The sequence below is a fragment of the Balaenoptera acutorostrata genome, chromosome 11 (genome assembly GCF_949987535.1).
Source record: "Balaenoptera acutorostrata chromosome 11, mBalAcu1.1, whole genome shotgun sequence".
NCBI lineage: Eukaryota > Metazoa > Chordata > Mammalia > Artiodactyla > Balaenopteridae > Balaenoptera > Balaenoptera acutorostrata.
In genome coordinates, this window is record NC_080074.1 from 79735358 (window position 1) to 79762182 (window position 26825).

At 35.9% G+C, this 26825-nt stretch overlaps 1 protein-coding gene across 3 annotated transcripts in view; it reads right to left on the reverse strand.

Moving 5' to 3' along the window:
• Positions 1-974: 974 nt before the first annotated feature.
• Positions 975-26825, reverse strand: part of BICD1 (BICD cargo adaptor 1) — a 220966-nt gene continuing 195115 nt past the window's right edge. The window contains exons 9-10 of one of the 3 annotated variants that reach the window (XM_057557152.1): positions 10600-10675; positions 975-7028 (exon numbers count right to left, since the gene is read on the reverse strand). In XM_057557152.1, coding sequence (XP_057413135.1) covers positions 6941-7028; positions 10600-10675 — 164 coding nt within the window. In that variant the 3' untranslated portion in view covers positions 975-6940. The remainder of the gene's footprint in view (positions 7029-10599; positions 10676-26825) is intronic. The other 2 variants (XM_007175669.3, XM_057557150.1) reach the window with 2 other exon arrangements.

The following is a 26825-nucleotide window of genomic DNA, read 5'->3' on the forward strand; positions in this document are numbered from 1 at the left end:
CTTCCATGAGATCCCATCAATTCTGGCCTCTTATCCTCAGTGGAGTTGCAGGAAACCTCCACATTGCTCTTTGTATAGTGCTATCCCAGTTGCCCACAAAATGTAGGATGAGACGAGAGACCTTGATGCTCCTCGAGGCTGATCCAGTTGTTTTAGCTTTTGAATATAGCAGGCTATCAGCTTTATTGTATATGAGAAGATCAAGGATCAAATACACTTATAATATCAAAGAAAAACAATAGCTTTCAGAGACAAAAAAAATTTTTAGGGAAGTTTACACTATTATTTCTAGTGTTGTATTTATTCAACAGGTAAGCAGGCAACTTTAGCTGGGACCGTTGCAGTGCCCATGGTGGGTTAATAGAATTCATTAAAACAAGGATTGCATTAGAGGTTTCAACTCCTTGGAACCTCACGTTAAGTCCATATTCTGACTCTCCCTGCCTCCAGAAATAAAGCTAGGTCAAAGCAGGTGGCTCCCAAAGCAGCCCATTTGCCACAGCACATATCTGAAGGGGGTGGCTAGTCAATTAACTTTCCTCAGGTTTGAGACTCTGATGTTTCTTCATATGAAAGAGGACAAAGCATTGTCTCCCAAAATAAAGCATACAAGCTTCATTCTTCTTTCATTAAAATACTGTTTCCTTTTTTTAAGAACAGGCATTTCCTTCATGTTGGTACATTTTCTAATCTAATTCAGCTAAGCGTATCCTCCTGCCAAAACAACCTTTTAGAAAAGATTACAAGTAGGAGTGATGATAAATGGAGAAAATGGGCAAAGTTGACACACATTTCTTAATAAGATTGTGTAGAAATGCAAAGCGAAGCATTCAGTTTTTAGTTTGAATAAGCGTTCACTTCGAGTAAATATATAAATCATAGAAATTCATAACTTTTTCCTTTTTTTGTAAGTGCAAATCAACATAAAATACAGACACACTGCTCAAACTGATAAAATAGTACCACAGATGAAATGAATGAAAGATAACCAGTTTATTTACTGGAAAGAGTTATGCATTACACCATATGCAGTTGGTAACATAAACCAAGATAAAAGAATTGATGTATTGGCCTCAGTTATTTTCTTAGCACTGTAGTGTCTTTTCCAACCTTTGAGTGCATGATCAAATACAAATACAAGCACATATTTTATGGATTCTCCCATGAGACATACACTTAGGATTGTCAACAAAAAAGTTTAAAAGGACAAGCAAAAATAAATTCATAAAATAATTTTTTGGATTTAAAATAAAGGCATTTGTCTTCAAGAACAAGTTTCCTATGAAATCTGGATTTAAAAAAATAATTAGCAACAAAGAGTTTCTTAGGTCAGTCTTTTAGTCAAGTTTTCGTATGGTATTATCATTAGGTGGAAACACTTCACATCATTTAACACTAAAAGGCATAATAACAAAATTGCAATTAAATGTAGGAATAGCAGGATCATTACAACAATAATCATACAGTGTACAAATCAGGGTTGGCCACACATTACACAAGTGTTAATACTGGAAAGAAATACAATGCTAGAATTATGTATGGGTTCATCACATATGCATAATCATGCAAATAAAAACACTGAGTAGATTACAAAAATGTCATAAAATATTTTCAAAGAATTGTTTAATTGACTAACAGTCAAACCATTGAGCTAGAAACTTTGTGACAATAAAGTTAAAATCATTTACTTCCTCTAAGATTTGGTGCACAATCATATCTTTGAACTCAAACAACAAAATGATTCATTCTGTATCTCCATTATCACTGAATAATGATTTGTCAACAAAATGATGCCATTTCTCTTTATAGTTCTCTGATCTTTGTTTTAAAATGACTTTTTAAAAAGAAAAACAGTCACACTAGAAAGCATCAGATTTACTTCTCAGTGTTTTCATTAGAGAACCATAACAGAATAATGTTGAAAGAAAAAGAAGTTAAAATAAAAACGTGTTCTCAACCAATGTTCTATAGCAATTAAACTCCAATCACAGAAATAATCTGGCTCAGCAGTTTATCCAGGCTTCAGTTTAAATAGGGCAAATTTCAAATAACTCCAGAGGAAAGGGATGAAAATACACCAGGGATTAGAGCCATGCATTTCAATACGGAAAGGAGACCAAATATAGGAAAGAATCTCCTTACATTCCTAATGGAGAGATCACAAGAGAAATAAGACTTCTATAGTGTTCATATTATGAATATGGGAAAGCTTACATGATGTGAAATATCTCATGCAAACATTTTACACGGCATACTTTTATGCACTCACACCCTTACACTAAAGGCAGTTAATTGCTGCTCTTCTTCATAAGTAGAATATTATTTCTGGAAAATCCTTGATTAGGGAACATATCTTAATACTAAATATCTGTTTAAGTTATTCTTTGAGTAAGAAGGACAAAAGAGATGTCTAGATGAAATCTTTCAGATGTAAACATAATAGGATCAGGATACAAATGCAATGTATCAAGGACTGTGGCAGTTAACCTGTCATTTAAATAAAGATGAATTAAATTACAGATACAACTCATCTGGGGGCATTATTACAAACAATGGAAAAGGTCACTCGGGAGCTAGATTGGTCTTGTACATCCACAGGAAGTGATTTTAAAATAAAAATTGCTTGTCAATATCAGTACTGATCATGTTATCTATCACATCTTCAATTTAACAGCTTTTTGAAGAATTATATCCTATTTAATGAAAACATATTCTTGTAAATTTTTTGAAATCTTAAATATAAGGGCTATTTAAAATCACTCTGGTTTATAAACAAACAAAAAACATACAGGGTAAATTTTTTAAATTATGAACTTTATCCTAAGACTTCCTTTTGAATCTAGTCCTACTTTATATCTACAATATTAACACATTTGTGGCATCATGGGTTGAACCAGCACAGCTCCTTGGTGGAAATCCATCAGTTTCCCATGATGTGTCTTTCTGAGATACAGATTATGTCTTTTGGCTGATTGATTATAACAGTTACACATTAAATTTGCCATTCTTAACTCAGTAGAAAATATATTTCATTTCTTCCTTTTCATATTTTGTAATTTCCAATTGATAATTGTAAGGATTTTATTTAAAACAGAATATCAGGAAATGTCCACATTCATAGTTAATTAATTTGACTGGTGTTTCATGCTTGTTTGAAACAGAAAGACTATCTGTACAGGAAAATTTTTCAAGCATGGAAAAAGCAAATATTGTAGATTGAAGATCCTTTTAAGAAAAGATAAAATTTGAGAGGCATTTGCCCCCCTGAGGGATTGCATACCTATTTCTGAAGTATTCCTGAGGACGTTTGGTTTTTTAGACTCTAACAATTGAGGCTTTTTATGGTAAAATTACTACATTCTGGACAACTTTAAAGATACTATGAAATATAGCTGGAAGGAAAAATAATACTGACAACCCTGTTTTGTTTTTTACCAAATATCTTGGAAAAATTAAGATTGCTATCCTATTTTCAAGGGATAAAATATTTTATGACTAACCAGTATAACTTTAATGTATTTTTAAATTTTAAATAAAAGAACCATAGAATTATGGAATCCCAGAATTATAATACATTATCATAATATTTCTTGCCACATAACTTAATCCTTACTAGAAAACCAGTAATATTTAATTCTTAAAAAACAAATCTTCCTTATGATTATCAATTTTGATGATTAATTTCCCACTGTTAAAAATCTCCTTCCAAGAGTTAATATAAATCCTTCAGACTGAAGACTTTGTTTTTTTCATTCTAGTCTTAGTAACGGTAGCCATAGCTGGTACCTATCCTTTTTTAACTTTTCTTGATGATCACTATTGTACCTCTTCTTCCCTAGGCTAAAGTATAATCTTTATAAATAGATCTTTTCTTAATTATTTAATAACTTTCTATTTTCACCAAGTTCTCCAAATTCCTCTTATTGAAACAGAATTGGATATGAAAAAGGGATATGATGAATCATGAGTTGATTGGAAAGATTAATTCTGGGTCCTGTATGCCCCTGTGCACCCAGACCAAAGGCAATTTATTGCTCCTTTTTATTTTAAATATTTTATTTTTTTAACTAAGAAAAATCCTCAGTAGTAAAGCATTTCTGCATCCTATTCTTTTCAGTATGGTAATTGTGCTTACTTTTTAAAGTCTTGCTAGTTATCTTTAATCTTTGCCCACTGTGTTTGCAATAATTAGCCAGTATTGTCATTATACTTCTATAGTTGGTTTTTCTTCCCCAAGGCTGTCTTCAACTAGTCTTATTGAGGTTTATTCTTTTTTATTCACTATTTCTTCAGTTTTCCAGTTTCCTTTTAAATCCTGATGTTTCTTTACAGGTACTGATTTTTATCAATGCTACACCTATTTGTCCATTTTAAATGCCTATAAATAAATATAGATATGGCTCAGTTTAAACTATACTAAGTGAAGCCACAGTATAAATACATGGAACTCTCTCTTACTGCTTAGGGACTACAATCTAGTTTTGTGCTGAAAATTAGAAATTTATTTCCAAGTTTCTATATCTTTTTGGCAAAGTTTGCTAAAATTAACATTTTTATAGAATTACTATTTCAAAACAAGCATTTCCCACTCTGTTAATATAATGAACTGAAATAAAACTAATACATAATAGACTTAATGATAAACTTTTTATTGGAAGAAATAAGTGTTTTGTCTATGACCCAGCTTTTCAGCTGGTCACAAATACAGCGCAAGAGAGCACAAATGCCCTATAGTTACACACAGACAATGCTCACTGCTGAATTCCCTGCACCACCAATGAAACTGATGAGGCAATATAGGAAAATGTTCTGAGGTACTTTTTAAAAAAGGCATATTTTCCCTCAGGCACAGTTTTTATTAAAAGTCAACTTAGCAGCTATGCCACTTCTCAGGTCCAAACACATGATGCTTGAAAAAGAAAAAGCAGGGAAGGGGGTGGGGGAGCTTCCTTTAACTGAACTCTAATAAAATCCACACAGTCTCACTAAGACTGGTACCAGGCAGATACAACACCGATAAAATAAAGAAAATGTTTAGGAATAGCAAGGCAATGCAAGTGGAAAGAGCAGAAGGTTAGGTTGCCATGATCAGGGCTTTATGAAGATTTGTTTTGTTTCTTTTTCCGTATTTTAACCTGAATCCCTTTTTTGGTGAAGATTTCCAACTACTGCAAGTTGCATAATAAATGACACTGTTGAAAATAGCACTCATATGAGGAATTCAAAATCCCTTGGTTGTTTTGGTAACAGTGACCACTACTTAATAGGTGTACGACTGATGAGAGCTCCTGCTCTGTGCTTTATGACTTACCCACTGGCTACCACCTTTGATGGGCCACTTCCACTAAGTAAGCTGAGTGGCTCCTACTGGATCGCCATTGTTAGAGCCCTGCATTGTTAACTACCTTTTGAGTTAACAGTGAGGATTGTTTTTGTTTTAAAGAGAAGTTACAGATATCATTACACGAAAAGGTCAAACCGGTATGGTTTTAAACAAGTTAAGGCTACCTGACTAGACAAGGAATGAGGGATAGGAGCAGGTGTGTGGGCAGCACTTGATATAAGGAGCCCAAGAGTGTTAGACCTGTCAGCTCAGTTAGCTGTTTTCCTTGTTTGTCAGATTATGTGCAAAATAAATTTTGCTGTGAAAATCCACTGCCTTAAATTAAGTCATAAAAGTTACTCAGCAGAATCTGTAAATTAACTAGGAACATGTATTATCTCAATATAACATAATGATTATAGGCACCTGAGTGTTTGTCAAAAGTAGACAGTGAGCTAAGGTTTATTACCTGTTGTTTTTTTTGGCAAGGAAGATGCATTATGAAAAAAACCTAACAACAACAAAACATACAATTTTAATCAAAATTTGAACATTTTCTGGGTAAATTAATTAACCAAAGGCTAACTTACATCTACATATGCATATATTTTCCCATTTATACTTGATATCTTGTAACAAGAAATACTCATAGTAGACCCTGAATTGGGGAGAAGTAAAAAAATTCTGGTCATTAAATAAACACACCATTTTTTTCCCTTCACGTTATTTAGCCTTCTTTAACATTATCACACACACATGTACACACACAAAGGAGCAGCACCAGTGCATCTACTTGTCTGCAATTTTAAAAAACTTAAAGATGCCATCAAAAGTTGAATATGTCAATGAATCATAACATAGTGTCTTTTTAAGATTTACTTAATAATGTCCAGTGAAGAATTCTAGTTAAAAAAAAACAAAAAAACAAAAAAACCAGCAGACAATGAGCTACCGATTAGAAAGTAAGTGCATAAACAATATCAGTGTAGCAGCAAAATACAGTTATTGTTAACATTCCGATGCACCTCATTTATCATTTTGTGCAAGAAAAATGACCACAGTCTGGCCAATTCCAGATTTCAGACTAAATTAAAATCATACTTAATTGAGTAAATTATGTGTATTTTAAAATAAATGAAGTTCACCTCTCATAGAAATGATTTTTATAGACGTAAATCATGTGGCAAGTAAAGTACAAAGTAAATATCAATGACCAAAAAATTAGAATCAACTTCTATAGATGAATTTGAAGTGTAAGGAAAGATGATTTTACAATATATGTATTTTACATTGTCTGAGGTCTCTCTTAAGCTATCGAGGTAAAGCCAGCCATCTGAGATACATATTTCCTGTTTCGTTTATTTTGATTTAACTGAACTGTAGCCATTTGATTGCAGAAGTTTATCTGTGACTTAGAGAAACCATAAAGTGTTTTATCACACCAGAGTCTGTGCTTTGTGTTATTCTTCCCAACTTCCTCTCATCTTCCAAAATGATGGCCATTAATTCAATCAAACATCTAACCACCGAGAAGAAAACACCCGCTGGATCTTGGGCAGTATCCTGTGTGTGGCTACAAAACGTTCACCCCAGGTATTCGTCCACGGGAGATGAAGACTAGGGGTAAGGAGGCTTGGAGAGACAGTGGAGAGGGGCGCACTGCGAGCTGGAATGTGGCTGCTCATCGGGCAGAGCTATGTCAGGACTGCAAATGAGAAACAAGCATGTCAGCCAGAAATGCATTTACAAGGGGCTAGACACAGTTGTAAGGGTTCAACAGACACATTCTTTTCACAGGACTTTTGCACAGAAAATGGCTTAAATCTAAAGCATGCCAAGACAACTGCAGATTTTCAAAAAAAAATGCCCCCAAAAAGAAAAATGAAATGCACTGGGGAAATAGTATGTGAACGCCTCCCCAGCAATCACTCTTTTCAATTTCTTCACGCAGTTTCATTCCCCTAGGTCTCTGGGTTAGTTGCAAGATTTCTTTAGATCAGTTCTTTTCGAACTTTAATGACTGCATAGCAATCACAGGGAGTGATTCTGATTCAATAGGTCTGGGGTGGGACCTGAGAATCTGCATTTCAAAGAAGTTCCTGGGGACACGGACATGCTGGACCAAGGCTTTAGAGGATTCTACAGTTCTCTGGTAGATTCAATAGGAGAACTGATTTGCCTGTGGAAGTCTGATCTGCTCTAAGGGTTCCCCCTACCTGCTTTAGCTTGGTAGTGTAAATATGACAGAAGAGCAAGTATATAATGCAGACTTCCAAAATGACCACTTCCGAGAGCCTCCAGTTTAAATGAACACAGAGATGCTCAGGCTCATCAACATCTTGCTGAGAAGTATTGGAGAATAAGGACGTAAAATCATTGAATTTCCTAAAGTAATACTACAAAACAGATTTGGGTTCAGACCTCTTAAAATGTGACTAATAGGGGGAAAATCACACTATGGGGATTTTTTTTTTAATTGAAAAAGATTGGCATTTTTCTAAAACTCTGCTTTTTTCCTTTATACTTTGAAACTCAGTACCATAGAATAATTTCTGCCCGGAGTGTTATGTGAGAAAGCTATTCAAGGTTTATTATTGTTATTTATTAATTTAATCATAATTTAAAAAAACCTAACACTATTATTCAAGTCATTAAAAATGAGCATTAAACAATTTTTATCTTTGGTATGTTATGTATATCTCTTGAGTTTAAATACAGAATCATAATTATGTACAATACTTCTCTGCTTGGGGTCACCCTTACTTCCCAAACTCTTTGAACTGCTATAAATTTAGTTTAAATGGAGATATGCTCTTCTGCACTAGTTAGGACAATCAGTGATAAAAATGACTTTTCCTATCTATTTTAAAATGTGGTAGGTAAACATGGGAGAGCTAAAGGTTCAACACAAGGACTAAGAAAATACTGCATGGCAGGATTCTTCCTCCACCCTCCAGAAAGAGTCAGATGGCCCGGGGAATAGAGCAGCAGATAGACTTTCCCACAGACTTAACGGAGTTTCTTTCCGTTAAATCTGCATGATTTAGAATGAGTTTCTTTTTAGGGGACTAAACATGTTATTCAGCATAAGTTACGGCAAGTAGCACAGGGTGGTCACATCGTACAAGAGGCGTAAGTGTTTGAAGACCCATGGAGTTCAATACTCTTCTTGATAAAGGAAGGCAAGCATTTCTGTTTGACCAGCTGAAGTGTGTAGTAACAGCTTAAACATGGGTTATAGCTCGGCCCAACACATTGTGTCGTCTCATGATAATTAAAATTTTTTTTATTATTTCAGATTTCTTAAAGTGATAGATTATAAATATTTCATATTATAGTGTTACTATTTTTAATTTGCATAAAATACAATTGCACTGTGTATATTATGTGACAGAAGCATATTTTTGGTTTACAGATTGAGGAATCACTTCTTGAATGTAAATACTGTATTTGATAAGTTCTAGTCAAATAATTTAATCATAATAATCATAATCATTTAATCATAATAAGTTCTAATAATTTAGTCAAACTGGTTCTCAAAAAAAAAAAAGCAAGGTGAAATAAATTAAACTTAAAAAGATTCCTCATTAGCCTTTCCATTTCTTATCTAATTGAAACACTTAATACAGTAGCCTTCTCTACTCTTTGCCCAAGCAAATTAGAGAGGTTATGAGAGACAGCAGATTTCTGTCTTAAGGAATGGTTAAGTACTAAGAACGGTTAGTGGTAGTAACAGCTATTGAGAGCACACTGTGGCCCAGCCCTGTGTCTTGCTGAATCCTCCCAGTAGCCATTCTCTTTTTCACTTTACAAGTAAGGAAACGAAATCTTAGCCAGCGAAAGCAACTTTCCAAGATTACGCAGTTAGTAGGGGTCAGAGGCGCGATTCAAACCCAGTAATGTGACTCAAGAGCTCATTCACTCCCTGAACTTGTTGGGCGCCTGGCACTGCCCCAGGCCCTGGGTGGGGTGGGGGCACTTTGTGGAGAACAGACTGTAGGTTAAGAGCCCACGTTCTTCTGCATTACACACGTAGAATCCCACTGAAATGGGTTTGAACATTTATAATTATATTCAGTTACTTAATGACTGAAATTACTAATGGCATTTGTATGTTAATGAAGAACTTTCCTGAAGTAAAAACCTGTTGCTGGAAGTGATGGGAACAGCAGGCTGAGACATCAGTTGGAAGACACTGGCTTGGGGCCTATTTAATCACATAACTTCTCCTGCTCACTTGATGTCCCACTTAAATAGCTGGCTGCACAACCACCTCAGAGACCAAGTCATCACTGGGGCTTTGGCTGCTGCTGTGTTTCCAGGGAGCACTTGCGGCTCCCCAGCTCTCAGCTCTAACCCATGACCACATGCAGCCTGCTACTGACATCTACTCCTCAGACATACATGGAAGTATGTCTGGGCCTGCCCTTACTCAACAGAAGCCTTGCCCTGGGAGAAGAGCAACAGGTATATTAAAATAAGGAGAGAACAACAAGCAGGCTATAACAGCCACAACCAGACTATAAAAACTAGACACCATCAGAGGCCAAATAACTGGAGATGAAGGATTTCAAGAAAATGATTAGGTACTGATGGGGTGCTCTGATGATGTGTGGAAGTTCGCCCGTGGAATTTACCATAAAAGTAAGTTCATAATGGATTTGCAAAGCTTTCATTGGAAAAGAAATTGTTTAGCAGACTCTCCAGTTTAGCATCCAGGGAGTATGTAGACCTGCCTTTAAAATTCTTCAGTTAATCTTACATAAAAGGCACTATCACTGCAAATATTCTTTTTTGAATGCCAATTACAAGGTTTTCTCCACCTTTCAATTTCAGTTTCATTGAGGGTACTGAGTGGACAGAAAACAGAAACACTTTCATAAAGTTGTCTTGGAACAGACATCAGATATGCTTTATATCCTTCCTAATTGTTTGCCTGGGAAATATATTCTAAGGACAAAAGACAAGCAATTCCAGGTTTTATATTTTGGACGGTAATGAAACACTGGACTAACCAAGTATTTACCCACACAGGGGAGCTGAACGCCGCCTTAGGCTACTTGCCAGTGGCCAGTAAAATGAACTCTCGCGCTCTTGCATTTTCAGTGGCACGTGTGGACTTCAGGAGTCCAGTGTGTGTCTGCGTAGCCCATATTTGAAATAAAATGTGGCAAGTATAATTATGTGTAGGTAGTCATGATGTGGGAAAGGAGAGCTTGGGGGTCTATGGAACTGATGTGCAACTGGGTGGGAAGAGTGAGGACATCTGAATTTACCTGAGAGTCGGGCAGTCTTGCCCCCCGGCTAGTTGTGAGCGCTGTGGCGGTACGGAGGCAGCAGGCTGCTGACAATCTATAAGAAACTGATAAATTAGACACGTATACGAAGAGACAACAGAGCAACGTGTTAGTAACAGTAACTTAAGCAGCTGCCTGAGAGATTTAGTGAGGAATGTGCATTCACACAGAAACATCTGGATTAAGCTTTTTTTTTTCCCCCTGAATGATGCCAATAGAAAAGACAAGGCTTTTTTCTTAATTAAATACAGTATTTAAAAATTAGTGACACAAAATTAGTCCTGAGAGTTCTCAAGTACCTTAGGACATACGTGGCCATTCATATTTGGTATTTGACTACATCTAAAAATAAAGGATCTATTAACATAATGAAAGATCTTCAAGTTCTGAACCTGAACATGATGGTAATTACTTGCTCAGCAGTTAGATTTGTTATTCCAAAATGGTATGCGTTGTCAGACACACCGGCATATTGTCAATCCCATAGGTACATTGAGAAAAGCATGCAATACAAACTTTTCCATGATCAACAGAGAATATTAGAGAAGGAAATCATCTTTACAGTTTTCTGAAAATAGGTTTTATTTATCAAAAGCAAGAATTGTTAAAAATCTTAGAATGTTTATTTTATATATATTAAATTGTCAGTAACTGGGACTGACAGAGAAAGCTAACCTGAATGGGAAATCTACTTTTATTTTTGTCATTTTAAAGTCATACAATATAGCTCACACTAGGTTGACAAAGCACTAGCTAGTAAAAGTTCAGGCTTTAGCTGATCAGTTAGTTATGTTACTCATCTACTCCAAGAAAGACCATGTGCTGGGTGTTCTGAAATAATCAAAGAGCAGTCTGTTTACTGGTATCAGGCTGATGTACTAGGATCACCTGCGAAGTTAGTTAGAAATGCATACATTATATTTCTGCAAAAAAGATTTTGCAAAAAAGTTAAAATTAGAATTAAAAATTCAATTATTCTTAAATAATTGCAGCATTTCCTCTTGCTAACCGCTTAGACTATGTATTTGCTTAGCAAACCTCTTTCCCTATATGTTATATAGGTAATATTTAAGCCAAATTATCACAAATTCTGGATTTAAAGTCGAATTAATGAGCCTCTACTGAAATTTACGTTCAAAGGCTTGAATCTAAGCATCACTTGTTCTAAAGCCAACATATTCTCTATTGTAACAAAACCTGCTTGTATAACTCCAGAATACCAAAATTCATGAAAATTGCTCATGCTTTTGTATAAGACATTGCAAACACACTAAAGTTGTCTGTGATGCAAAGTAGAATATAAGATAGGCTTGATTTAAGTTCATTCAAGAGAACATCACTGAAGACAGAGACCCTTTTATAAGGTGGTCTTTGTTGCAGAGTAACTTATTAATTATTGTTTTTTAATAGGAACAAGATCTGATTCGTTGAGTAGCTGGTGTTCAGATTATCATACTCAGTAAAAGTCTTTCAAATGTAAAAAATATTTCCATTTTCTTAGCTTTGGGGAATTCTTTCTATTTTTTCTTTAAGTCTTTGTTTTTCCATTTTGCAGCTTGATTAGCTCAATGATTCCCTTTCGTAGAAACTCAGGAGTCTTAAAGGATGAAGTCCTTTATGCTCTTTTCACCTTTTTCAACAGCTGTGCTAAGGGATAATTTAGGAATTGTTGGACAAATTTAGACAACTATTTTGATGTGGCCACCAGACATGTTTAAGTTAACCAGATGTGTGCTGCCCTCTTCTGTTATATTTGAGTAAATGCAATGAATGCAAATGAATGTGAACGCTTGGGAATCTGGCCTGTCTTTCCTATTGCCAGGAAGGTATAAATAAAGCTGTTCTATAGCAAAGTTTTGACCTCTGTGGAATGGCAAGCCCCAGAATTAGAGTAATTAGAGTTTTTAAATGGTCTAAATTCTTTTCCATCTCTCACATTAGGTTTTCTTTTTCTTTTTGCTAATGCAGTCACAGATTATTGTTCATTTGAAATATGCTTTGTGATGAAATTTAGAAAACAGGTGAGCAGGACCAAATTGCACTCACAGAGTATTGTTCGTTTGAAATATGCTTTGTGATGAAATTTAGAAAACAGGTGAGCAGGACCACAATGCACTCTCTTAATGAAGTGTTTAATATGTGGTGGATATTTCTTACATTGTAGTGAATATCAGTTTTTTCCTCTTTAGAAGTTATATCACCTCTGGTTAATTATTATTTTACTTTGCATTTATTATTTATAAGTACTTAGCTAAGTGTTATCCTTAAATAATAAAAACAAATTCCATAGATAAGATGGTGAAAGAGTAAAAAAAAGGAAATTTGAAAAATAGCTAATCGCTCTGACTCAATTGTCTTCTAAATTCCTCTTCTGTGGTCAACAGTCTTCCAGTCATGGACTTGGCTAACCCATGTGTATTTAGCATGTACTTTGTAAAATGAAAGGGGTGGGTTGAGAGATTGAGAAAGTCCCTTCCAGCTATGAGATGCTGTGGGCTTTACATGATCTTACCTGTTCTTTGTAGGATCTACTCTGGCAGACTCATTCTTGAAGGAACTAGGCCTCATCTCATTGCTTTTGAGGGCATAAAAGATGAGAAGTATGTGACTTAAGGAGGAGGCATCTCAGAACACCAGAAGCCACTGCTGTCATCTGGGGCCACCAGAATTTGTTTCAACCATTCAGCAAGCAAGTTACTAAACTCCAATTATGTGTCTAAAACTGTGTTAGGTGGTAGAGATAAAAGGAAAACAGAAGACATGATCCCTGGTCAATTGAGAAAGACAAGCATATTCAACAAACAAAGTGTCATGGCGATGATGATGGTGATGGTGATGATGATGAGATGTGGTGGTGGGAGCACTGAGCACTCATTCATTGCTTACCATGTGCCAGGCACTGGGCAGGCACTTACTATGCGTGCTCTCCTTTAACCTTGCTTTATTAATCCCTATTTGTGAATGAGGAAAGGGGGACCTAGGTTAAGTAACTTGCCAAAGCTCACTAAGAGGTGGAGCTGGAATTTGAATCCAGGAATGTATGATCCAAGGGCTGAATTAGATTTTAAGACACTTCACTGCAATGCTTCCCATGATAGGGAAATGTAGGGATCTCAGAGCAGAAACAATTCACTAATCTAAGTAGTCAGGAAATGCTTCCTGGAGGTTGTGACATCTAGGTTGTACACCTAGAAAACAAATGAGCAAATAGCAAAAGAACTTCTTAGTAACTATAAACTCTTTATGGCCTCCACTAATAATAATAAAATATTTTATAAAATTAAAGTATTTACTTGAAATGCTCAGAACTGAATTAGATAACACTGTACATTTATATTATAAGGTCATAGGCCTGAGAAATGTCACGGAACTCAAGAGATTGTTAGTGCCTCAAGGGCAGAGGTGAATAAGGGGTATTATTGTTTAACACATCTATATGTCCTGGTATACACAGGAACTTATTTGACATTCCTCCCTAAACAAAGACCTCCAGTAGAAAGGAAGGTAGAAAAGGGGAGAAAGAAGGAAGGAAATTATTTGGTGAATCAACATGATGTAATTTCTCCTAGGAACTTCATATTAGTTTTAAGTCTCAGCAACACTCTGGAGTTGTTATTTGCACTATTCCTATCATGAGGAAAATAAGTATTTTTGATCTATGGGACTATATTAATATCTCATGTATTCTGAGACTATTTTTTTCTTTGACATTTTTCATGACCTCTCCCAACAAAAACAAATACAGAACTTGGCATCACAGTACAGTCTCCGCAAACATTCATTGATTAAGTGAATACATGATCACCAGCTAAGAAGTGGCAGAGCAAAGATTTAAAGTTAAACTTTTCCGACGCTAAGGCCTATTTTCTACTCACTACCCTGTTTGTCTCTCGAATTGACGCCAGCTACCTCTAGAAAATATCAGACACATATTGTCAAAGAAACATAAGAACTTCATCAGACAGTTGACCGTAATTTGAAGGCAACTAGTCACCTCAAAAACACAAAGCAAGATAAAAGGTGCAGGAATGGGGATAATATCCAGTTTCTATAAAGAGGTGGCTGAAATTAATGAATTTCATTGGCAGGAAGAGAAAGTCTTGTCATATGGTTTTCCCTCAGGCGTCTACTATTTTTAAACTTTTTGATGCAATTTAGAAAACTAACCAATTTTCTAAAAGTCAGTGCCTTAGTGACTCCATGGGCCCCCGGGTGACTGATTGGGATGGGAGGGAGAGCCTCATGAGGGGGGAGCCGGGAACACGTCTATGTTTTTGGCTCCACACATGGCTCAGATGGCAGTGGAGGGAATTGATGAGGACAGTGTACTGTTGCAGGGGTGGCTTCCTTGGTGCCCAGATGTTCCGAGGGGGGCAGAGCAGCAGCTCTTTGTGGCCAACAGTCTTCTACAGAATGGCCTGCGCCCCAGCCCCTGGTTTTCCTGACTTGAGAACTCATGCATCCTAACCATTTCGTGATGTCTTATTTTCCATACCACATTTCCTTCCTTCATGACCATAAACTCCATCAAGTGCTTCACATTTTCCCATGAAAACGATTTCTGTCGCCCCGAGTTTTCCTCAGGCCAAATAATCCAAGTTCTTCCTCACAGGACAAGATTTCAACCTCCCACACCCTCATCTTTGCTCTCTGACCATGCTCCAGTTTGTGTACAACCTTCTAAAAATGAGGTGCTCAGAGAGGAAACCATGAGTGATAAGATGTGACAGTTGGACAGGGGTGGCAGAGTCCTGCTCAGCTGAGACATCCTGATTCTATTAAAAGAGCAGAAGCCTGCGTGGCATTTTCAGGCAGCCACATCACACTGCTCTCTCATATGGGCTTACTTTGTTTAAAGGCGGTGCTGTCAAGTCATGTTTCCTCCATCCTATACTTACGGTGTCTGGAATTTCAATGCAATATTTTATATACTTTTAACGTTATGTTAATCGCTAATATGTTTCACCTCTTCCTACCTGATGCATCTTTTAGATTCTATTCTGTCATCTACCATATTAACTTCCTCTTCCTTTTATTTTCTCTCTCAAGTCAGAGAATGTGATAATCATGACCTTGATTCTTCTCAACTCTAAGCAGGCCAAGGGTTGAAATAAATAAATATGTTTTAATGTAAGGAAACCCACTGGAAAAGGAATACAGAAGCACGAATTCTAACTGAAAATCTGTACTCGAATTTCAGCAGATTTTCTTTTTGGTAAAAATCATTTTAGAGTGAAGTTAAAGTAGTCAAATCAGTCTTGGAAAAAACCAAATTGACAATAGAATGTGAAATTTGAGTAATTACGTTAGTAGAAAATATACATTTTTATGTACTATGCACTGAGGTGGAGACAGAAAAATTGCATAACATTTTTTTGTTTCCCAACTCAGGAATTCTGAATATTTGTGGATAATAGCACAAAGGTGCTCTCCACAATTAATTACTGACATACTTATGCGCACACTCAGGTCTTAAGTGAGGGTTTTACACAATAATTCATGGGACTGGATAATGGGTACATCACAATTTCCTTCCACTTGCCTACGATGCTTCTGCAGCAATTTTTTTATGGTCTCTTTGCCTTCGTCATTATTCTCTATTCTCTCTCTTCTGTGCTCTTCAACTTTCCTCCATGTCAGCATAAGATTTATGTCCATCAGAGAGATCTTAATATTTAGATCCCTGCTCCACCAACCAGTAGCTGAGTGACATTGAAGAAGTGACTTCACCATTCTGAGTCTCAGCTTTTCTGTTAAGTGAGGACATTAAATATAAATCTTGCAGATCAGGTGAGAGGATGCTTGTGAAAGCATCCTCTTTCACATCCATGAACAGGAACTGGTCATTGATAAGACATGAGTGCTAAAGGGAGGAGTCAAGATGACCATGAGATTTTCAGCTTCAAGAAACAAAGTCCTTGCCATTAGCAACAATAAATTAAAAAGACCAAATAGACCATATAATAAGATCATTTCAACAAATCTTTGCTCCTATTATTATGTTCATCTAAAATGCTTTTCTCTTCTCTTGGAGTATTCAGAACTAACAAGTTTCAGTCTTTACTCCTGACCACCCAAGAAGGAAGTGTCTGCTTCCCCTAAACTCGGTTAGCACTTATCTCATCTCCTTCAGCATTTCTTGTACACAGCTTTTGACCACTGCATCCCTTGCAGTGTATCTAAATTCCTCAGTCGTGCTATGCAGTTGACAGCAGAGAGGACACTGCCTTATAATTCTTTGTTTCCCCACAGTAGCTTCCTTCAGAAATTTGCATGTGATACAAAAAAACCTGCTAATATACTGACTTTGCCTTCCCTAAAGGATCATTAGACTTGTTTATTAGTTACATTATTAATATCATTGTGTGATGGATCCACTTGAGGAAGAAAGAGTACAATTTAGACATTCCTGTCATCATAACAATATCTTCCTAACAAAAGGAATAAGAAAGAGAAAATACTCTCTGATAAAGATTTTAAAGCTAATTTAGTGATATCAGGTAATTGATTATTCTTCAATAATTTTAAGACTTTGATGTATAAATCTTGAAAATAGTTATAATTGCCATTATTTAAAATATGCCAAATAACATCAATACTAAATTATTCCTCACTAAATCTACAAAATGACTAATAGTGTGTTAGTGAATTAACAGAAAAGTTAATGGAAAGAAGCATCAAAATACATTCTCCTCGCAGTAATAACTTGAACACTTAAGTAGTCCTATGGATGCCTATACACATAAACTGAAAAAACAGACATATACAGTAGAGAATTTAAGAAAAAAATAAGAAAAATTTTAAGATAGGAACATTATATACAGAAAAATAATGAGATAGAAACATTTCCATGAATATAAACAGTAGTTAGGAAAAGCTGAAATATTTTCAAAAACGTAAAGATGAATTTAATGGTACATTGGCACTAGTAAAAATGGATAGCTGTGAAAAACTTTTAGCATTTTATAATCAAACACATAGAGTTGGCTATCTCATCCCTTTCTGACAAACATATCACATGAGTTTCTCTGAAAGTACCCACAGATAAGACAGTAACAATTTCCAGCTACTCGGGGGTGTAATCTGCTAATTTATGTCACCAGACACTTCAGACTTTACTTTACATCAGTGTTTAACACAGCAAATCCCATTATTTATTTATACCCTTTATAGTCAGAGACAATCATTATTCATTAAAAATTTCCAGGGAACGATGCAGACAGAATTGTTGAAACACATAAAAAAATTTCAGTATAGACAATGCAAAAATATGACTTGGTGACAAATCTTTAAAAACATCTGGCTCTGCCTTCATATAAATGACAACTGTGCATAGTTTATCATACTTTGGGGACAAGCATTAAAACTGTCTTCAACAATGTAGAATCAGAGCATGTCTTGCTAAGGAGCAGGAGCATTTTTAGACTTTTCAGTGATTATAGATTAGACAAAAACTTTCACCCAGCTTTCCATTTGTTGTCCTGAGGAATATCATATGACTAGCTAATAAAACAAAACAATATTAAAAAATCTATGTTTATTTCAAACCTTGCAAAAGAGAAATATAAAAATATCCTGCAGTATCGTCAACTTTCTGCTTCTGGACAACTTACAATTAAACCATGAGCATGTGTGTAATTAACAGCCTATGTAGGAAGACATGGAAGATACAGGGGAAGAGGGTAATTAAATACAGTGGCACCAAGAGGTAAAAGTACATTTTGTTGCCAGATTCTTACACCAATTAAGTACTTTTTAGAAAATAACGTTTTGTTCTGAAATGACCTTCCCAAGAACAATGTCAGCTGGCACAAAGTTAACTCAGGATGGTATGATGGTCTGTTCTCATTAAACAATGTCAATAATAGCATGTATTAGATGAAGACCAGCTATACCTTTGAATGTCAGAATTAATTCATCATCAAAAAGAAACGAAAGAGAAATAAGTTAAACTACAAACAAGAACCTGCTAAAAAGATCAAGTGAAAATACATCCCAAACAATAAAAATATTTGAGACACCACTCAGTGAAATGTGTTTGATTTGCTTATTTTATATATATATATATATATATATATATATATATATATATATATAGTCATTTCAAAAATAATCAAAACTAGAAAATATTCTGAGAGGTTCAGGGTATCCTCTTCTGTAAAGCGATGGATCTGAAAATTATAGACTATCACCAATGTCAGTTGTTTCTTGGCTTTTTTTTTTTTTAAGAAAAGAAGAAATACTTATAACATGTAATCCATATTTTGGGGAGGGGGGACAACTCAGAAACCCCAAAACTAAACCAAAATTCCTCACAAGAAAATTAAACCATATGTATAACTTGGTTAAAGGAAAAGCAATATATTTAAATATTAAATATTTTTAAAATACAAGTTTACAGAAGGTGCTTGTTCAGTTCTCAAAGAAAAGAATAAAGATTTACAATAACAAGCTTCCTAATGTAAAAGTATTTGATTTGTAGAAATTTAATTGAAGCAAAGCTCTTCAGAGATAAATCTATTAAAGAAAATAAGGTTCACTCAGGTTTATAGCCAACTTACCTCTTTTTGCTTTTGATGTCAAGTAGTGCATAAAAAGAGAAAAAAATGTATGTTTAACTGATTCTACTGTCATAATGGCTTATTCCATAAATACCTATTCAGAGTAAATGACTCTAGTATACTTTTTTTGTTGTTCTTTGTTTGTTTGTTTTTTGTTTTTACAGGATCCTATGAATAGAGGTGGAGCTGGGACTGCCTGGAAAGCCAGAAATAGGTATTTAACATGAACTAAGCAGCATCCATATAGGGTACCTCTTCCTACTCTAAATTTCTAATTTCAGTTCTTATGACCCAAACTGATCATAGACTGATTTTCCATTGCTAATAAGACAAAATCTTAAGTGCAATGAAGAATTGGGAGGTAAGGTTCAGTTTAGAGCAAAAATGTAGTTGATGGACAGCATCAGAGCAGCAAAAAAGTCCTTAACATGAGGAAAGTATATCTTCTTCAACTAAAAAAAGTACGAATTTTATATCCACCAAAAGCAGGTTTAATTAAAATGACTGTCCTGCTCTAAATCATTATCTTGCAAAGTAAATGTATATATTTTCATATAAAATTTTAAATCATATAAATGCAAATATTTGAAGTTATATTAGTTTCTTGTAAATAATTATTTTAAGAGTAACAATCGAATCTAGTCCAACTCTCGAGAATATTCACTGACAACTGCGGTCATGTTGAGAGGCCCAGCTCAAGAAGCAGTCGCCAAAAAGGAGACTTGATTTGTGAACTGGACACACTAAACTGACATAAAAATAATGTATACACCAAAAAAAAAAAAAAAAAAACCATAAAGGAAGGAAGGAAGGAAGGGAGGGAGGGAGGGAGGGAGAAAATCTCCAGAGTCCAGTAATGAACATAGCCAAAACAAACTTGGCTTTTACATATACAGTTCACAAAAACTTTAAATTTGTGATATGGAGAGTATATCAATGACTTTTTTTTTTGGCTGAGAGGTGACAATGAAATTAATAGTTATATGACATCTTTATGACTTTACTTTTTTAGTAAACAATAGAAAGCAATAAAGTCAGCCATTTTGAGTCTTGCTTTTTTTTTCCCTGTCATACCTTTCAGGCATAATACACTGGGAAACAGCCAAAAAAATCAAACAAGCATCAACAGATGACTAAAGAGAAGGATGTGTGGAAGAAGGGACACACAGCTGTGCAAGAAGAAAACAAGAGGGTGGCAGGATGCTTCATTGCTGTGTAATGAGTACAGTGCACTGTGAATCCTTCTGGTTGATTAGCTGTATAGGTTCAACGCCTAGGTCACTTTAAGTAGTCTAGGTATAAGTGTAAGGAACTACATTTTCACTACATAATTTAAAACAAAGGAATAGGAAGTAGCAAGCGTAGGCTTTCTGTGAGCATCAGAATTACTCATCATTGGCACCATGCTCCCAGCCAGAACTTGGCTGCTCCTTCAGACCCTGCCCAACTCGCTAACAGCTCAGGAGAGCCACTGAAGCCAGGTTTAGCGTGTACAAAGGCCACCCCCAAACTGTTAATATGCCTCAGAAGAGTCTGGTTGGCTGCCATGTTGATGGGTACCAGAGCAGCATTTCTCAATTAAATCAGTGGCTCCCATATCCAATGTAATGATATAGGTATACTTTTAGAAATTGAACCTCATCGGTTTGGGGAAGGAAAGCAAAGTATTAGCACACTGCAAGAATTCAGCGTGAATTGTGGGACTCTGCTCTTTCCTGACTTGTATAGTCAGTTTATAACACATAGACACTTTAAATTGTCCAAAAAAAAGTTTGCTCTGTTTATTAGATAATGGGAATTTTACTTTTTCTTGATGGAAACTATACTATACGGTGCTGAGATATTTTAATATATTTACTTACAAGTGTATTTAGAAACATGGATTGTACACAGTGAACTCCAGTCCCAGTCATGGAGAGAATAATTTGTATTCGTTGAATCAGAGAGACTCAGAGTTGAGAGAGCTCCTTCAGTATTCCTTCACTATAGCTGTCCACATGTCCTTATAAATGCAGAGGAGAGCCTACAGTTGTTAACCTCAAGATTGGCTTCCCCAGGTATCTACTGTGGCTTTTTAAATTATGTTTTTCTTAGTATTCCTTGTAGATAAAAGACGTCCCTTTGAAAGCTGCAGTTTGAATATAACATCCCAGGGAATGCTTATAATCAGAGCATTTTTATAATAGAGGTCGTTATGTAGTTACAGTGAGGACAAACAGTAGAATTCAACAGACTAGTGCCAGCAAGTTGGATTAAATAGTGTGAGGAGCATAGCATAGCTGATGGCCATTTCCCCTGGAATACAATGAGGGAGAGCCCCCAGCTGCCCATCACAACAGAGTACTAAACCTCTTCTTTGCATGGGGAGGCTTTGGGATCTGAAGGCAGGGCCATGCCAACGGCAGACGGTTGTAGCACCTTACTCCCTGGCACAAAGGATACCAAAGAAACTAAGGGTTAAGTGCTGTAGGTAAGTAATTGACTGCAGTTTGGTGGAATAAAGGCTGTTCCCTGACTTGAGGGTGGGGAGCATGAACAGGTAGAAGATGGTGAGATAACGTGCAATTTTAAAATTCAGTGTTCGGACTAGTTTGTCTTATGGTGGCAGAGGTTGGTCACTTCAGTGAGTCTGAATCAGAAGCTATGATCTAGGTGCCTGACTCTTTCGAGTTTTCTACCTGCCTTTCAATACTTTTTAGTGAGCCAGAAGTATCATTTGGGCAGGGTCAAGGGAGGAAGGTTGTTATTGCCTGCAACGTTCTGCACCTTCTGTGTGTCTCAGCCCACCTGTGCCTCCCCATCATCCCTCCAGACTCAACCCCCTTCTGGAGGCCTCTCTCTTCACCACATGGGTGGACTCTGGTGGACACAAGCATGATGTGATCACTTTTGCCCTAAATATGTAACAATTAGGAACATCAAATAAGTATATTTTCTTTCACTTAATGGATATATTAGAGAAAGATTGTAGTTTTTTTCCTTGAGGATTTTAATTTAAAAATTTTAATTTCCATGGGTTTATTAAAATTTTAATAAAACTTAAAAGACTTTAAAGCATAGTTATACTAAAAGAGTTATATGACATAGTTATATTAAAAGAGTCAACATGGATTGAAAATATAATCTAATTTAATAAGCACATTACTTCTGCAGTGTTGGTTTTCATGTTGATCCCTCAGTAATTAAATAATTCCATCATTTTATCATAGTCTATTGTGCTTACAATGCTCAGGTTTTGAATATGAAATCTTTTAAGAAAATGCAAGTTCTGGATAGTATACCTGACAGAGGAGGGAGTAGAAGACAAACCCAAAGATAAAACAAAAAAAAGATGCTGATAGAACCGTGGTCATTAAATGTTCCATTAATCATTGCATTATTTATGGAGTGGCTCCAATCTGTACCGTGGAATGGTTTACTTAGTATTGTCTTTATCTTTTCTTTTATCCTGGAAATGGGAAAACACACAGAACCCACCTTGGAAGAGTCTGATGTGTTTTCGGTCTATATATGGTGTCATTAAACTCTGCCATTTAAAATTGGCAGGATGAATTGTAAACATTTTCCAGGTGCTCCGCTCCCTGCTTTGAATAAATAACATAGAATTTTTACAAGCTTGATTACACCAATTAAAAAAAAACATTAAGTTGTTTTATTATTTTAAGAATATTTAAGAAATATGGTTTCCTAGGATATCTAAACAATAGGAATTAAATTCTTATACTGGCAAGGAGACCTAGTAAACAAATAAAGGAGATGTATAGAGAAAGGTATACAAATATTTAATATGTATCTATAATATTTAAAAGAATATTGCTACCAGAGACAAAGCAGAATCAATTTGTAATAGCAAACATTTGGTCCAATGTTTCATTTTAAAAGAAAACCTAAACATGTGTCACCTTAAATCTTATTTTAAAATTAGATGTTAATGATTAGATTTCTGTGCAGAAATTATATCCAGTTAAAACCATTGGTAAGTGAGAAGGTCTAGAACTGCACTGTCCAATACAGTAGCTACCAGCCAAATCTGGCTATTGGGCACTTGCAATATGGCTAGTTCAGATTGAGATGTGCTGTCAGTGCAAAATACACGCTGAATTTCAAAGACTAAGAAGAACAGATGCAAAATCTCATTAATAATTGCTTCTACTAATTGCATGTTGCAATCATAATATTATGGACATATTGTGTTAAATAAAATGTATTATTAAAATTAAGTTTATCTGTTTCTTTTTACTTTTTCTCATATGGCTACTAGATTATTTAAAATTACATATGTGGCTCATTTCATCTTTCTATTGAATAGCTCTGGTCTAGATGGTGAAACATTCTTGTAGCTGTCATTTTATTGTTTGACAAGATATATGTCAATTCTGCACATAAAGACATTTCAAGCTTTCTTAAAGAGTTCAAGTATATCTTCTTTCTCCTCCAAACGTTTAGTTAAAAATAAACAGAAAGATGAATATTAATATAAAAAGGAAAAAAAAGCCAAGATATATTAAGTGACGAAAAAATAGCATGCATAATGATGTTTGTGGCTGTGCCAGTGTTACTGTTAATACATATATAAATACATATGTGTGACTATATATGCATATGTTTATATATATTTGCTTGTATATGTACAGAGTGTTTCTGAAAGGATACCCAAGCTTGGCTGGGCACAGTTGTGGCAGAGAGAACTACTTTCTACTTGTATACCCTTTTGTACCTTTTGAATTTTGAACAATCATTATCTATCGAAAAATATACTTAAAAAATATAAGTATACTTATTACTTTCTCTTATTCCTTTTTATATGCATATATAATCATATATGCTTAAAAAGGAATAAGAGGGCTTCCCTGGTGGCGCACTGGTTAAGAATCCGCCTGCCAATGCAGGGGACACGGGTTCGAGCCCTGGTCTGGGAAGATCCCACATGCCGCGGAGCAACTAAACCCGTGCGCCACAACTACTGAAGCCTGCACGCCTACAGCCCGTGCGCCACAACTACTGAGCCTGTGCTCTAGAGCCCACGAGCCACAGCTACTGAAGCCTGCGCGCCTAGAGTCTGTGCTCCTTAACAAGAGAAGCCACCACAATGAGAAGCCCGTGCACCGCAACGAAGAGTAGCCTCCACTTGCCGCAACTAGAGAAAGCCCACACACAGCAATGAAGACCCAACACAGCCAAAAATAAATAAACAAACAAACAAACAAACAAACAAATAAATAAATACAATTAAAAAAAGAATAAGAGAAAGTAATAAGTAAGGAAAGCCTATATATTTATATGCAACATTTTGGTCTGTATTACATGGGTTCATAAATTTTGCCCTCTAAAGTGAATATTTTCAGGGGAATTCCCCACCAGTCCAAGGGTTAGGACTCCATGCTTCCACTGCAGGGGGCACAGGTTTGATCCCGGTCGGGGAACTAAGGTCCCACAAGCCACGGGGCGTGGCCAAAGAAAAGTGAATATTTTCTTATAATTGCCTTGATTTTTAGGCATAATATATTACAACAACCAAACAAAGAAACTTCAAATGATACATATGCTGCCTATATTAAATAGTAAGAGAAATGACTAACTCATTTGAAAATTTTCCAAATGCAATTGTTATATATAGATTTTATTACATCACCTACTTTAAACTACATCGGAAATGCACTATAATTCTGTATATCGGAAGAACTGCATATAGAGATGATAAACCACAATAAAGCTGTATATTTTGAATAACTGTAGAAAATTTGGACTAATTACCAATTATCCAACAAACTGAGGGCATACTATGTGCCAGGTACAGTGTAAGATCCTGGGGATTAAAAGAGGCAAGGTTTCTGCCCAAAAGCTTACAGACTCATAGAAAAATCTGATTTTAAGACAAATTGTGACTGTACTGTCTGTAGTGAGGAGTAGAGGACGAAGCAGCTAATTCTACCCAGTGGAGACAAGGGATCAGAAAACTCTTTATAATTTTTGTGCATTTATGCACATGATGGTAAAACTGGTATATATGAGACATCTAGCTTAAAACCTTTCCAAAAGAAAACAAGGAAGGGAAAAAAATCTTAAAATTCCAAAATATTTTTACATGAAACTAGTTATCTGGGTGAAAATCAAAACACTCAGCTAAACTGGAGGATATTTGATATTTATCTAACCAAAGCAAATACGGAGCTATTTGAAAAAAAATGAGATAAATTCCTGTATTTCTCAGTTTTCAATTAGGTATCTGTCATTACAGAGATGGACAGAATCTAAAGGAGAGATATAGCTCTCAGATGACATTCTTCGCACATTCCAACCCAATATCATTCTATACTAAAAGACTTCCTGTAAAAATGGAATTGCTACTTGAAGAAACACTGAAAGAATTGAAACAAAATTTAAGGGTGTTGCACATTTCCACTGTAAAATGAATTCTTTTAGCAGATTCCAAATTAAGGGCAACATGCTCTAGCATGAGAAAATGCTCAAGCCTTCCTCTGCTGGGGAAAACTCTGTAGAAGCTATGTTAAAAGCAAATACAACCCTAAATGATTACAAGTTTCAACAGAATGCTGTTCACTCCTACCATTTCAAGAATTGAATTCTGTGGAAAAAGAAAGTATGTGGGGAAGTGGAACACACAAAAATGGAGAAGCATCTATAGGAAAAAACACACTTTAGGCAAAAAACCATTGAGGCTGTTAGTTCAGGAAGTCAGCTCAATTAGCATTTACCGAGCTCCTTCCACAGACAAACCACGGGAGGATGAAGAAGCACAGGCAGTTAGAGCAGGATGTGTGTGTGTACACAGGACACGCTGGCTTTTGCGTAGAGCTGAACTTCTTTGCTTTCAGACACTTGTAAACATTCATATTCCTCACAGTTTTGATTCCGAGTCTCCACCACCTCTCATTTCACATTTCATTAGACTCTGTAGTTGCTTCTTTACCTCAGGTGTTACTGTAAGCAGTTAGGGGCAGGGGGTTCCAGGAGAAAGAGAACCAGGCATGGCTTTCTTGACTTAAGAGAAGTCATTTTTGCCCTAAGCCATTTTATAATCTAAGCCTGGCCTTGAACAGTTCTCAATAATCTTAAGGGAACAAAAGAATGCAGAAACATTGCCTGTTATCAGGCAAGAGAAGTAACAATAGCAAACATAATATATCAGCTGTAAAAACTCCCAGTTTTGCTTGAATGGTAAAGATTAGCATGAAGTGCTCAACCACCAGATCAACTGGAACCTAAGGGACGATGATGTTGACCTTTTCTGACCCTCCTGACTTCAATCAACTAAAGCTTGGACTCAACCAAGCCCCTTCATGAATACACTTCTTGTTAAAACTTCCCCAATTTTGCTGTTTGGGGAGACACTGCTCTGGGAAAGATCCCCGGTGTTTTCCTTACTTGCGGCAAGTAATAAATCCTTCCTCCTCTCAGTCTTTGGCTTGGTTGTGTCTTTTGGCTGGACACCCACCAAGAGGTGAACCCAGTTTTTCGGGTAACATTACCTACATCTAATCCATTCTCTACCTTGCTGTCAGGGTGACCTTATATACTAAAAATCTGCTCTTCTTCTTAAAACTGTTACCTGTGCCCTTGGAATAAAGTCTGCTCTCACGAACCCGGCCCTCTGTTTTCAAGTCCCTGCCTGCCTTTCCAGTG